Here is a 14,189-nt window from a genome sequence, read left to right on the forward strand (position 1 = left end):
CCTGCCGGCGTTAGCACCCGTGACACCCCCGGTCCTGTCTCGTCGCTGGCAGGAGGAGCCCCACAGCTGGTGACCATCCGAACTTTCGCGCAGAGGCTCCACGGTGCCCCGAGTAGGAGTGTCTCATCCAGCGGAACGGAGAAGTGGGCAAGCCCCGAGCTGCGGAGAAGAGAACAGAAGCATGTGGCTGGCTCTCGGGCCAAGATTCAGGGCGGCGACAGGTTACCCCTCGCTCACCCGTCCCGGGGCGGCTCCGCCCGCCTGTCCCCACGCATCCTGTCTGCCAGCGCAGCCTCTCTCCCGGCTCCCGCCAGGCGGACGCACAGGGAAGGGAAGAGCCCGAGGCTTCTGCGTGGAAATAAATCCCGAGCCCTGCTCACGCCTCCCCGGCCGGAGCGCAGCACGTGGCGCCCGAGTGCCACAGGCTAGGGCATCCTGCAGGCGCAGAATCACGCAGGCCACACCCTGCGGTCACTGGGCGCGAGGGTGAGAAGAGCATTCCCACGGCCCCCCGTGTCGTGGACGTGCGTTGTGCCGTGACCAGCTCAAAGCACACCCTGCGTGCCCGGGGGCACCCCATCAGGACGGACCCCGGTCACTGAAGCGTCAGGAGTCGTTTCTCCCCCCGTCAGGCCGGCGGCTTCTGGTGGGGGCTTGCTCAGAGCCGCCAGGCTTCCCTTGCGGTAAGATAAACCCCTTCTTGATGTAACACGAGGTGGGCGGCGGGGAGTCGGCCGCCAGTGAAGGCCGCAGACCTGCTGCCAGAGCCGCAGGGGCGGGAAGGAAGTCCACCCCCGGCACAAGTGTATCAGGATGAGGGCGAGCGTTTCCCCTCGAGGACGGGGCTCCGGTGCGAGCAAGCTGACGCCCAGAGAAGGGGCCGTGCTGGGAGCTAAGTCCTGGGCCCGTGTCTGACGAGGCGGGGTCCGGCCCGGCCACACCAGCCGGGGCTGCTCCTGGTCGCTCGGCTCCGCGTGGGGATCCGCGCTTCGCCCAGCCCCTCCAGCCCCTGGCGTGCTGTACTCACTGGGTCGGCTGGGAAGAGAGGCCCGTAGCCACCACCCGCATCCCCCCTGGGCAGGGGCACCCGAGATACACACCACAGAGAAAACACCATGAGCCCGTCTTGTAGCAACGTGTGGCCCCAATGGAGCACAGACTGGGAAGAAAGCCGACCGAAAGCAACACCAAGGGTCCTATCACAGGTGACGGGAGGCCCAGGGAAGGGGAGGTTGGGACAGAAAAGACTATTGGACAGAGTAACGGCCAGAGTTTTCTCAAATCTAACAGCTCAGATATCCAAGAAGCTCAACTCGCCACAAGCAGAAGAAATATAACAAAAATACAGCAAGGCACTTTACAAAAAATTCTGGAAGCCACTGGTAAAGAGGTAATCTTAAAAGCAGCCAGAGAAAAAGAAAATATTCTCATGGAACAAAGGGAAGAGTGACATGCATGTGGAAACCTGACTCTGCAGAAAGAATTAGTGTTATTTAAAGAGAGACCGTGAAAACTTAAAAACGTATTGCAAGCCTTCAGAGAAAACAAAAACATAGAGGTATTATTAGTTAATAAGCCTATAGTGGAAATAAAATGGGAGAGTTTAAAATAATAATTTCACCCAAACTAAGCAGGAAAGTAAGAAGAAAAAAATAAAGAACAAAGGGCAGATAATACAAATAGAAAACAAACAGCAAGTGGTAAACTTAAATCCAACCGTACTAGTAATTACATTAAATATAGACTAAAAACTCCTAAATGACAGTTGCTAGACCAAATTAAAAATCAAACAAAAAACCCTAACTATATGCTGTTTAAACACATATTGAAAGTTTAAAAATAACAAAAAATGGAAATATATGTAACGTGCAAACATAACCACAAGACGGCTGATGTAGCAGGATTAATAATATCACACTAAGTGACCTTTAAGACGAGGAGGATTACGGTGCCAAAGACAAACATTGCAGAGCCATACAGGGTTCAGTTCACCCGAGGACACAGTCATCCTAAAGGTGTACATCCCCAGTGACATACCTTGAAATATACTAAGCAAACATAGACAGAATGAAAAGAGGAAATAAATAAATCAGCAAACATAGTTGGAGATTTTCACACAATTCTCTCAGTAGTCTATAGAACCACCAGGGAAGGAAACACAATTTTGTAGAAAATTTGAAAAACCCCGTTTACCAAATTGACTCAATTGCCATTAAAAATGCACATGAAGCAGCTGACAAAATAGACTCTATGCTTGGCTCGAGAGTAAATCTCAAAATATTTAAATCGTGCAGTGTATGTTCTCTCATCCAAAGGAAGCCGCCCATACTCCAAGGGCAGAACCGACCTCCATGGCCCCCCAACCACACGAGAGTCTGGCAGGGGTCTACCACAGGACTGTCAAGAGCTGCTCGGGCTCTGATTAGTTCTTTTAAACTTAATAAACGTTAATGAGTCCAATCTGACTAATTTTGCTTCTAGTCAAGATGGAGGGGCAGAGGCTGCCATCCTGGAAGGGGTGCCCAGGTGGACACTCACATGGGTTTTGCCTGAGTCGTGAAGAAGTCGTAACCCCCTCGGCAAAACTCGACTCTGGTCTTGCCACACAAAGCTTAAAAGCAAGACCTGAAAGAATGACCAAACTCTTTGTAAGTAGCTTACCTGCAGCCCAAAGTTCGAGAATATTCAGAGGAATATACAACTACCCAGCATCCAAAGGGTCAAACTCACAATGACTTGCATCCCATCAGAGGTCACCTAGATGCAAAAAGGCAGGAAAGATGACCTATAATCAACGAAAACAGACCCAGAAGTGACTCAGGTGACGGAATTAGAAGATGAAGGCATTGACAATCATTATGCAAAATCACTGGATTCCGTGTTCAAAAGCTAGCTGGAAGCAAGACTAACCATGTGTAGTTAAGACATGACAGGTGTCTATTAAAAGACACAAATCTAAATTCTACAGATAAGAACTACGATGTTTGTGACGCAAGATACCCTGGTTGGGATTAAGGGTGGCTTTGACATCACAGAGGAGACGGCAAGTGAACTTGAAGAGTAGCAGTACGAACTAGTCAAAACAAAATAGAGAAAAAAGACAAAAATTGAACCGAGCACCAGTGAGTGTGAGACTTCAAGTCGCCTGATATACATACCACTGGAGTCCCAAGGGCAAACAAAAATATTTGAAGAAATACTTTCCCAAATTCAGTACAGACTATAAACCCCTGGGTCCAAGGAGCTCAATGAATTCCAAGCACAAGCGCCATGGAGGAAACACACCAGGAGCATCGTAATCGAATGTTTAAAATAGATGATAAAGAGAAGGTCAGCCACCGGAGGAAAAAGACACAGAGCAACAACCACGTGCACAGAGCACATTCCTCATCAGAACAACAGAAGCCAGGGAAGCAACGTCCATAAAATACGCAAAGAAAAAGAACACGGTCAACCCAGAATTCTTCACTTGGCAAAAATGTCTTTCACAACAGACAAATAAAAATGTTTTTAGACACAAAAGCTAAAAACAATTTGTCACTGGCTTGCAGACCTCACTACACAGTGTGTGAAAGTAAGTCCTTACAGCAGAAGGAAAGTGATTTCATTCTGAAATCTGGATCCACACAGAGGCCTGAGGAGGCTCAGAAGCTGTAATCACGTGGGTAAATAGAAACACTTGTTTCTCGTCATTTAAATCTCTGTAAAGGATGATTCAGTGTCTAAAGTAAAACTGATGATGCATTCTGGGGTTCATAACACATAGGTGACAATGGCACAGAGGCCGGGAGGGGTGACTAGAAGTGGCCCCAGGTCCGTCCTAATGACATGTACAGCAGTGTGATGCCACTTGAAGGTGACACCAAAATGACACAGCAAAGAGATACGGCTAAGAGTCCAACAGGGGAAGCAGAACATGGGACTTGAAAACTCCTCAGTCTGAAGGAGAGCAGGAGCAGTGGTAAAGGGGGACAGAGGGCACAGTGTAGCAGATGGTAGATTTAACCCAACTGTATCAGCACTACATTAAATGTAAATGGTCAAACACCCCCATCAATCAGCAGAAATCGTCAGATTGGATGTAAAAGCAAGAACCAACCCAAGATGCCTGCAAGAAGCACACTTTACCCAGCCACCAATGGGCCAAAAGGAAAAGGACAGTGCCAACTCCATCAAAAGAAGGTAAGGTGAACGTTGATCTCAGAGCCCAAGTGGTCAGCGGGTGTAAGAAAAGTCATTTCACAGTAAGGATTCAGCTCCCAGGGGGACATGGCAACCCTAAGATGTGTGCCTGACAAGAGAGCTTCCACGTGAACCATGCAAAGACGGCAGAACCACAAGGACTATAAAACCAGTCCACATGGCTGTGCCTCAAGGTTTCAACACTTCTCTCCCAATGACCCATAGGACAAGGGTACGAAACTGATCTATACCTTACACCATGGTAATTTAAAATGGATCTTATACATAAGGGTAGAACCTAAAATTTTAAAACTCTTAGAGGAAAACAGGAGAAAATTTTTGTGATCTTGGGTTAAGTAAAAATTTCTCAGATATGGCACTAAAAGCAGGATTCATTTAAAAATTTGATAAGTTGGGCTTCATCAAAATTAATAACTTCTGTTCTTCAAAAGACTCTATTAAGAGAATGAAAAAGCAATCCAAGATTGGGAAAGATATTGACAAAGCACCTGATAAAGGACTTGTATCCAGAATATGTAAAGAACTCTCAAAACTCAATAATAATATAACAATATAATATAACAAACAAAAACCCAAATGTGCAGAAGATTTGAAATCCACTTGACAAGAAGTGATACTGATGGCAACCACACACATGAAGGACTGCTAAAACACTTCAGTCATTAGAGAAATGCCAATTTAAACAGTAATGAGATACTACTGCACACTTATTAGAATGGCTACAATTTAAAAGCCCGGCCATTCTAAGTGTTGACAAGGACGTGGAGCAACGGAAACTCTTGCACTGTTCATGGAAATGTCAAACAGTATCACCACTTTGCAAAACATCTTGACAGTTTTTAAAAACAGTTAAACACACATCAACCAAATGACCCAGCCATTCCACAACTAAGCACTTAACTCAAGAGAGATGAAAGCACATGTCCACACAGAGACTTGTGCACAAGTGTTCACAGGGGTTTTATTTGTAAGAGTCAAACGTCCATCAATAGGTGAATGGATGAATAGATTATGCTCTATCTATACGATGGAATACTACTCAGCAATGAAAAGGAATTCACTGATTCGTGTAACACCACAGATTCAGCTCAAATATGCTGAGTGGGAGGAAGAGACCAAAAAACAGTCCTTACTGTAGGTTCCATTTATATAAAATCCTAGGAAGAAAAAAGGAATCTATAGCTGTCGGACGAGCGGTTGCCTGGGTGGGGTGGATAAAGATGGATACACAGGAGCGTGAGGATTGTCTGTGATGAACATTATCCTCACGGTGCTCGTGTCCCGTGGCCACATAAACGGCCTCCCAAATTGTGCATTTGAGACCCGCGCAGTTTATGGTATGTCAATGAAACCCCAATAAAGCTGTCTGTAGAGCAAGGACACAAATGGCAAAATAATGACAGAAAATACAGTTAAGTTTTGCGCAGATGATGGGATTACAAAGTTTCCTTTGTCCTCCAATCTCGTTCTTTTTTGGCATTGTTTTGGCTACTCTGGGTCCGTGTGCATTTTAGAACCAACTGGTTGAGCTGTTCAGAAGAGCCAGTTAGAATTTTGGTTGGAACTGGGTCGAACCTATAGTCAGTTTGGGAAGAAATTAACACCTTAATGATACTGAGCCTTTAGATCATGGACATGGTCTTACCACTCCACTTCCTTCAGCCCTTTTAGTTCTTCAGCAGTGTAGTCTAGATTTCAACATTCATGTCTTGCACGCACGCATTTTATGCCTAAGCATTTTGTTTGGGATACTATTGTAAATGAAGTTATTTTAAATTTTATTTTATAGTTGTTTCCTGCTGGTATATAGAAATACAATTGATTTTTGTGCATCCTATGACCTTCTAAATTCACTTGTTAATTCTAGCTTTTGTTTTGTAGATTCATTAAGATTGTCTCCATAGGTGATTATGTCATCTGCAGATAAAGGTCTTGTCATCAACTTCCCGATTTTCTTTGAACTCTCTTCTCACACAGCCAAACACTAGCCAACGTGTAAGAATCACTGAGACCCATATCTCTGGCTGTCCTCTTCTTGGCTAGGAACAGCCCTGTGCACTGCTCAGGTATCTGCCCACCGGGAAGATTTCCCTGTGTCTTCCGAGCGTGGCTGCAATGCTGCAGGCTTCCACTCCCCGGTGGGATCGGTACCCTGTGGGACCCATGTTTCCGCAGTCAGATGGTCATACGAAACGCCCGTGAAGCCCAGGTACGGGTTAAGGGGGTGATAGCGATGCCACAAGGGGGGCACCTGTTCCTGCAGCTTAGCTGTGTCTGCAGCACCCGCCCGAGCCTGAAAGCGTGTATATTGCCTCCACTTGATGAGAGCAAATTGCTGTCTGTACCAAACCTTACGGGTTGGCTGGTTAATTTATGACGGGCAGCTCAGCTCATATGCTAACTGAATTTCCATGAGTTTCTGCTACGGCTCAGCGGTATTCTAATTCAAACGGAGCATAAGGATTTTCAGAAGACTGTTTGGTTATTCTCCAAAACTCCAAGTGTTTGCACTGAGTCCCTGCAGGGGCTGCCAGGGGCTCCATGCTGCATCTCTATCTTCCAGAATCCTCCACGCCCCATGGGTCTGGCCAGGTCAGTGTTTCTCAGAGTGTGGCCCCAGAACCAGCAGCAGTGGCATCCCCCGAGAAGTTGTTAGGAATGCAGCTCCCCAGGTCCCGCCTCAGACCTGCTGACTCAGAGTCTCTGAGGGTGAGACCCAGAATCCTTGCTCTGGGTGCGGGCCAGGTTTACACGGGTGACCTGGGAACTGCAGTAGGCCACAGCCCCCTCTCGCCAGTGCCACTCGCTCTGGGCTCCCCTCGAAATGAACCCTATGAATAATTTGGGAAGCAGGCCAGCCCACTGGCCTCCTGCTGGGTCTCTGCAGCTGCCCCTGTGGCCTTGGCCAGGCTTCCCACCGCAGACCCTGAGCCGGCCTGACGGAAGCCCTTTGGGAAGCGCAGTCCTGGGCTCCAGCCTCGGCATGCGGGGAGCTTGGGGTGCAGGGTCCAAGCATCTATCCGAACAGATGGCCACAGCAGCATGGCGTGCCCGGGGGCGCTCCCAGGCTGCTGGCGGCTTTTCTTTCCGTCTGCTCGCCGCCCTTTGTCCCTCGGTGAGGAGCAGCCGGGCCAGGGTGGCCAGGACCCTCTGAGGGCAGGAGGCTGCTGAGCACAGAGCCCGGCGCTGCCCTGAGGGTCACCGCCGGAAGCGATGGTTATTTCGGTCCTTCTCACACTGTGTGAGGGTGGTCAGCAATCAGAGGGGAGAACGGAGGCTGGGACACCTCATGAACGTCGTGTGACCCGTGAACTTGGGGTGAGGCCTTGTGCGGCCACCCGGAGCCCTGGCATCCTGGTCGGGTGTCGACGCCTGCAGCATAGGGTCAGAAAGGGTGAGGGAGCTGTAGCAGAGGTGCTCCCATGGGCTCCGAGCCCAGCGCCCAGTGAGGGTCCAAGCACCATGGTTCTGCTCGTCCCCTTACGTCTAAAGCAAAGCCAGAGGGAGCGAGGCCGGAACTGGGCCCCACGTGCCCTGCCAGTGCCCTGGGCAGGGCATCCTCTCCCACCCTCTGTTGGCACCGCCCCCAAGAGTCCCTTCTTCCCTGAAAGCAGCAGGACCCCTGAAGCCAGCTCTCCTGCACCCCACTCTTCCCCCTCCAAGACTTTGCACGTCCAGGTTAAACTAGGCTAAGCTGCTGGGACCACGTGTCGGGAGGCTCTGACGTGTTCTAAGCTGCTCCCCTCGAGAACGGGCCTGTTAAGGTTCTTCTTTGTTGTGGGTCGAACTGTGCCCCCAAATTCAGATGCTGAAATTCTAAGCTCCAGGACCGCAGAATGTGGCCTTAATCGGAGCTGAGGTCTTTGTGGAGGTAATCAAGCTAAAATGGTGCATTAGGGCCGGCCCTGATCCAACACGACACAGACACACACACACACAGAGGACGCCATGTGAGCGTGAAGGCAGAGATGGGGTGAGGCTTCTACAAGCCAACGACGCCAAGGATGCCAGCAAACCCCCAGAAGCTGGAAGGGGGCCTCGAACAGGGTCCCCCTCAGTCCTCGAAAGGAGGCGGCCCTGCCGACGCCTTGATCTCAGACTCCTGGCTCCAGAACAGAGCGAGGACGCTATTCTGTTGTTTAAGCCACCCCATCAGTTATGGCAATCATCACTCTTAAAATCTAGCCGGGGACCGAGCCCATCGCCAGTGTGGTGACGCCCGAGCTCTCCAGCTCTTCCGAACAGAGCTTTGGGGTGGCGTCCCTCCAGCCAGGCACCTCCTGGCAGACGTGGATCTGGGGAAGCAAAAGCACCTCCCCTGCTGTTGAACTGCTGTGCTCACCCGGCCCCACTACCCCGCCCTCACCTGCAGGCGGCTCTCGGAAGCTCGGATAGAATTCCGCGTTTATCCACCAGGGCTCCAGCCTCTCGGGAATCTCGAAGGCCTTGACATCAGCGCATGGCCTTTGCCCTCCCGTGGATGGGGCACCTGGCAGGGGAGCACTCACGCTGCCTCCCAAGTCAGGGTGAAGCAGGCTGCTCGAGACAGGACGCAGGGCGACTTCCTCGGTTGGCGGGTGTCAACCAGTGGGGCGGAGCCGCTCTGTGGGCAGCAGCTGGCAGCCAGAGCCGCAGGCTCTCCCCTGGGCCCCCCCCCACGGGCTCTGCGGCTGCAACTGGGCCACAGCAGACAGTGAGCGACCGCCCTGCGGGTCGGCAGGACGATACTCTGAGATGCTTCGTCCATCCAGGGCTCTGAGCCAACCGCAGCCACGCCAGTAATAAACTCTGGGCAAAGTTCCAAGCATGCGAAGGCCGGCCGTTTAGTCAGCTCTAACCGCACAGGTTCCACCCGCACAGGTGCCGACAGGGAGGACCCTGCCGGGGACGATAGAGGTGCGCAGGAGATGGGCAGCTGCCTGCTGTGTCTTCTGCGGCCAGGCTGCAGGCCCGGCTCCCACGTCATCCTGCTCCCGAGCGCCCGGGGTCTCCATCCCGAGTCACTGTTGGAAGAGAGGGTCGGGTGGGGCGGGGAGGGGGGAGCGCTCCCGGACGCACGCAGGACTCTTCTCGGTGCAGGTTCGCCGACACCGTGACAGGCCACTCCTGTCCGTGTCTGTCGTGCACAGAGGCGGCTGCCCCGTGCTGTTGGGCTTGGGCCACAGCTGCTCCCACCTCCCCGGCCCCGGCAGGGTTTGCTCTGCTTCCCGGGTGTTTCCATCTAGTATGTGTGCTTTTAACATACACATCTGAGCTCACTGGCTCTGCTCTGTGTTCCTGTGACCCTGTCCGTTAGGCCCAAACCCAGGACCACTCCTCTTTCTTGAAACTCACATTGCGGAGCACCTGTGGGGAGAGCCCACCTGCTGTGACGGCCACTGGTCACATATTCAAGGTGGCACATCACCACCTTCGGAGATCCCTGTCCCCTCCCCGGGTGTACGGAACGAATTGCGTCCCCAAAATTCATGTTGAAACCCTAACCCCCGTGCGATGGTCCTAGGAGTTGGGCCTCTGGGAGGTGGTCAGGTCACAGGGGCTGAGCCCTCATGAGTGGCACCAGTGCTCTTATAAAGGTGGCTCCAGAGCACTTCTGGGTGCTTCTGCCGTGCGAGGACTTGACTTCCAGCCAATCTTTCCACGTTCGTAAGCTGCCCCGCCTGTGGCGTTTTTGTTAGCATAGCCAGCGGAAGCCGGGACCCTGAGTCGTGGGTTCTGCCATGGACCCCAGTCCTACCTGGAAGAGCAGCTCCTGCCAGTTCCTTCCCTGGTACCAGGTGCCAGCCCTGTCCCGGGCACCAGCCCCTGGTGGGGAGGCTGCTGGAGGGGCAGTGAGGCGCGGTCCCCGGGAGGAGCCATGGGGGCAGCGGGACTGGGCAGCCAGGGTGCTCTGCGGGCCCCTGGTAGAGGGGCACTGCTTCTGTGGCACCGCCGAGGAGGGACATACGGCCCAGACGGAGCGGAGAGCAGCTGGTGTGGGCGCCCCTCTGCAGCGACCGCAGGGCAGGAAAGTCAAGGCTTACACGGAGCGGGAAGGGGAAGGTTTCGGCCCAGGCTTGGGTCACCAGGGCCTCCGCCACGTGCAGAGCCAGGGTGCCACCTACCTCGATGCTGTCCTGCACCTGTGCGTCCTGAGCCTGCTTGGTGGCCTGGGGACTCCGTTCCTCCGCATCATGAATGTGCAGCCTTGCGGGGGGTCATCTCAACAATGATTCCGAATCAGTCCGTTCTGAGCCAGTAGCGACAGCTGTGGCTTTCCCGGCTGTCCCTGGAAATCGTGTTCCGATGCGAGTGTGATTCGAGCCCCTTGGTTCCAGCCGATTCGCGCTCCACGTGGGCAAAGCGCGGCGACGCTTAGCTCCTTGCCTGACGCGCGCGGACACTGGGTCCTGCGAGGGGTCGGCTCTCGGGCCACAGAAGGACCCGCGTCTCTGCAGCCCGGATCCGGGCGAGGATCGGGTACCTCGCGGCCGGGGCGAGGAGAGAAGGCAGAGACCTGGGCGGGGTCTGAGCCTGCCCGTCAGGGCAGTGGCAAGGGTCTCCGCGGCCCGGCTAGGGACGCCCACAGGACCCCAAACGCCAGACGCAGGATCCCTGCCCCCAGGCCGGCCCAACTCGAGTGGGACGGGCTGGTGGAGGAGATGCCCCAGGGCGCCAGACCTCGGGAGGGGCGGCCGCGGCGGGAGGAGCGGATGGAACCGACGTCTGGGGAGAGGGGTCGGTGCAGCATCGGGAAGGCGGCCCCTGCGGCAGCGGCGGGAAGAGGGAGAGTGGGCAGGAGAGGGGGCGGGAGGCGAGACCCGGCTCGGCCCCGCGGGATCCCGCGCTGTGCCCCGCGCGCCCGCCGCCCAGCTCCCTCCCCGCAGCGACTGCTCCTCCCGGGCGTAGCGGCGGGTGGGCCAGGGGAGCCCCCGCCCCAGGCAGATGCAAGGGGCAGCCCCCGGGGGGCGCAAGCTAGAGTGGGAGGGAGACGGAAAACCGCCCGTCTCGGTCCTGCGAGGCCTGGGACCCAGAGGTGACCCTGCTCCCACTCGCCCCAGGTTCCGGGGCGCGCGAGGCCTTGGGCAGAGCGCGCTGCTGGCAGCTGACTGGCGCCGGCGGTCGGGTCCCGCGGGGCGGGGCTCGGGGGCGCGTCCGGGCTCGTCCTCCGCCCACCCGGGGCGGCACGGAGGCGGAGCCAGGGCGGGTGAGCGCCCCCGGTGGCCGGCGGGGCGGGTCCCGGCGACAAGATAAGAGCCCGGAGCGCAGCGGGACCGGAGCGGCATCTTCCGCGGACGCTCGGTGTCAGGACCCCAGCAGAGCCGAGGCTGGGGCGCGCAGGTGAGGCCGGGCCATCCCGTGGCCCGCTCCCCGCACAGGTGCCCCTGCACATCCTCCGGGCGCTCCGCTCCCGCCTCTGACCCCGAAGGCTGCGGCCGAGGGGCACCCGGCCGGGGCGAGCACCGTCGGGGGGGCGCCGTGTCCCGCAGGCTGCGGTGTCTCCAAAAGTCGCCAACAGTTGGGGTGCACAGCGCCGCGACAGTGCCATTGGCGATCTTAAGGTGAGGTGGCCGAGAGGTGCGAGCCCCGGAGCGGGCACGGGGCTGATGTGCGCCCCCGTGGCCCCTGGCCCCATCCTGCCCCAGGCTCGGAGAGACGGGGCAGGGGCCGGCTGTCCCCGGCGTCCCTGAGGCGCTGACCCCTGGGCCCCGCGGCTGTTTGTGGTAGACCCCTCCCTGCTGAACCAGACCTGCCCGGGGTTGGGGGCACCTGGGCAAGCGGCCCCCAGAGCCAGTAGGGGTGATTTTCTCAGCCATCACTTCTTCTCACAGGGCTTAGTCTTTGACCTGTAAGATGGGGCAGGGGTGCAGGGCTGTGGGGTGCTGAGCGTCCAGGCTGTAGGGTCGGACTGCAGCTCTGTTTCTGTCCTGGGTGCAGAATCACACTTTCTAAGCACCACAAGGCAGCCCTGGCCTCTGAGGCCGGGGCTTCAGGGGTGGGGTGAGCTCACCCCAAGTGCAGAGCCGGGGTCTCGCTGGCAGGTGGTCCCCGATGCGCCTGCGAGGGCCGCTGTCAGAGCAAACCGGCTGGGATCTGGCGCCTGCACAAGCCCAGCCCTCTCCGCTGGACCCCACTGCAGGCCGGTCCCTCCTGCTCCTCCCCACCCCCAAGTCCCTTCTGTCCCTTTTCATTCATCTCAGGAATGTGCTGTTGTGTTTGTCACAGAGACATGGTGCATACAATGACATGTTGTGGGTTTCTGTTCAAACTTGGTTGCAGAGGAAAATAACCCCTTTACCGCTGCCATCCTGCTACCTTCTGCTTCAGAGTATGTGTGTGTGTGTGTGTGTGTGTGTGTGTGTACGTGTATACATGCAAGCGTCTGCAGTTGAAACATCCAAATGCCAGAAGAAGTCATATTTGAAGCTGCCCTGGGCCTCAAGGGCCCACCTTGCTCTCGGCCGTGTAATTTCTGTGTTACACACTGTGTGTAATTTCTTCTGTTCTCCTTGATTATATTAACCAGAGTTTCATGAAGGTAACCTGGAGATGATTTCCCTGGTAAAGGTGCTACGTGCAGGAGCTAGTCCTGTAAACCCCCAGGTAAATCCTGACTGGAAGGGTTTACCTGACCGGAAGCTCTTGTCCCTGCCCAGCCCTTCCAGGTGTGGCCACAGGTGGTTGTGCAGCCATTCCTTGAAGGAAACTCTTGTAATCGTTACTTTGAAACTTTGAATTCCCGTGGCTGACTCTGGTTTTAGAATTTTGCTTTTGACTTTTGTCTCTGAGTATAAAGAATGTATGTGCACTGTTGTGAAGACTTACTATTGAAAACGTTTTGAAGATTGTCAAATTACTCCCTGGCGATGTGGGGAGTGCGGAGGTAGCATCTTGCATTATTACTAAATTAGAGAGGACACAGCGTTGCACTTTGACGGGAATGGAGAGGGGTGCGGGGGAAGGGGCGTGGAGCAGAGTCTGTCCTGAGGTCTCCACGGCCTGTCTCCCAGCCCCGCGAGGAGGGTAGCTTATCTCCTACTGTCCCCAACCCTGGTTGTGTCCTCTTGGGTGCTTGGAGTGCATTTGTTCTGCCCCAAAGAAATGGCTGGAAACGCCTCCGATCTGTGCTCACGCCACCGGGGGGCATGGTGATCTGGCTGCTACATCAGTGCATTCCTGTGTGTTTCTCTTTCCTGCTGGCTGTAGACCGAGAGGGAGGAAGCACTGAGTCCCGGAGGCCATGAGTAAGAGCAGGTGCTCCGTGGCACTGATGTCTTCCGTGGTGGCCTCAACGAAGGAGGCCAATGCCACGAGCCCGAAGGCGGTGGAACTCGTCCTGGTCAAGGAGCAAAATGGGGTGCAGCTCACGAACTCCACCCTCCTCAGCGCCCCACGGAGCCCCGCGGAGGCCCAGGAGCGGGAGACCTGGAGCAAGAAGGCCGACTTCCTCCTATCAGTGATTGGCTTCGCTGTGGACCTGGCCAACGTCTGGCGGTTCCCTTACCTGTGCTACAAAAACGGCGGGGGTGAGTGCATCCCCCCCACCAGCTGCGCCCTCCCGCCAGCCAGGGCCACAAGGCGGGCATCTGGAGGAATGCGGCATGAGTGGGGCGCAGTTTCCCCAGATGAGTGTCCTGGAACTGTAGACGTAGAGCTCCGAGTGGTCTCCTTCCCTGACTGTCCTTTCCAGCCGAGGACGCTGAGGCCAGGAAAGCGGGATCCCCGAGGGAGCGGTCAGAGGCACCATGGCTCTGCTTTCTGCTTCCAAAGGTGACTTTCACTTTGGAAAAGAAAACTCTCCAAGGCCCAGAGAATGGGATCTTTGGCTGATTTAACAGTGTTTACAAAGCACGCAGAGGCCCTTGCAGTTGCCGGCACCAAAGATGCCCTGGGAGTGTGCCCGTCTCCCTCCCCCTGCACAGCCAGTCCCAGAACTTCCATGTGTGGGCTTGAGGCAGAAAACTAAGAAATGGGCCAGGGTCAGCACAAAAATTCAAGCTGAGAAG

General features: G+C 55.1%; 1 protein-coding gene across 1 annotated transcript in view; it reads left to right on the forward strand.

Moving 5' to 3' along the window:
* Nucleotides 1-12,836: 12,836 nt before the first annotated feature.
* SLC6A3 (solute carrier family 6 member 3) overlaps nt 12,837-14,189 on the forward strand; it is a 36,890-nt gene continuing 35,537 nt past the window's right edge. Inside the window, exon 1 of the mRNA XM_082456359.1 lies at nt 12,837-13,709. Within this exon, the coding sequence (XP_082312485.1) occupies nt 13,424-13,709 (286 nt within the window). The 5' untranslated portion in view covers nt 12,837-13,423. The remainder of the gene's footprint in view (nt 13,710-14,189) is intronic.

Source organism: Balaenoptera physalus (genome assembly GCF_965194825.1).
Source record: "Balaenoptera physalus genome assembly, chromosome: 3".
Lineage (NCBI taxonomy): Eukaryota > Metazoa > Chordata > Mammalia > Artiodactyla > Balaenopteridae > Balaenoptera > Balaenoptera physalus.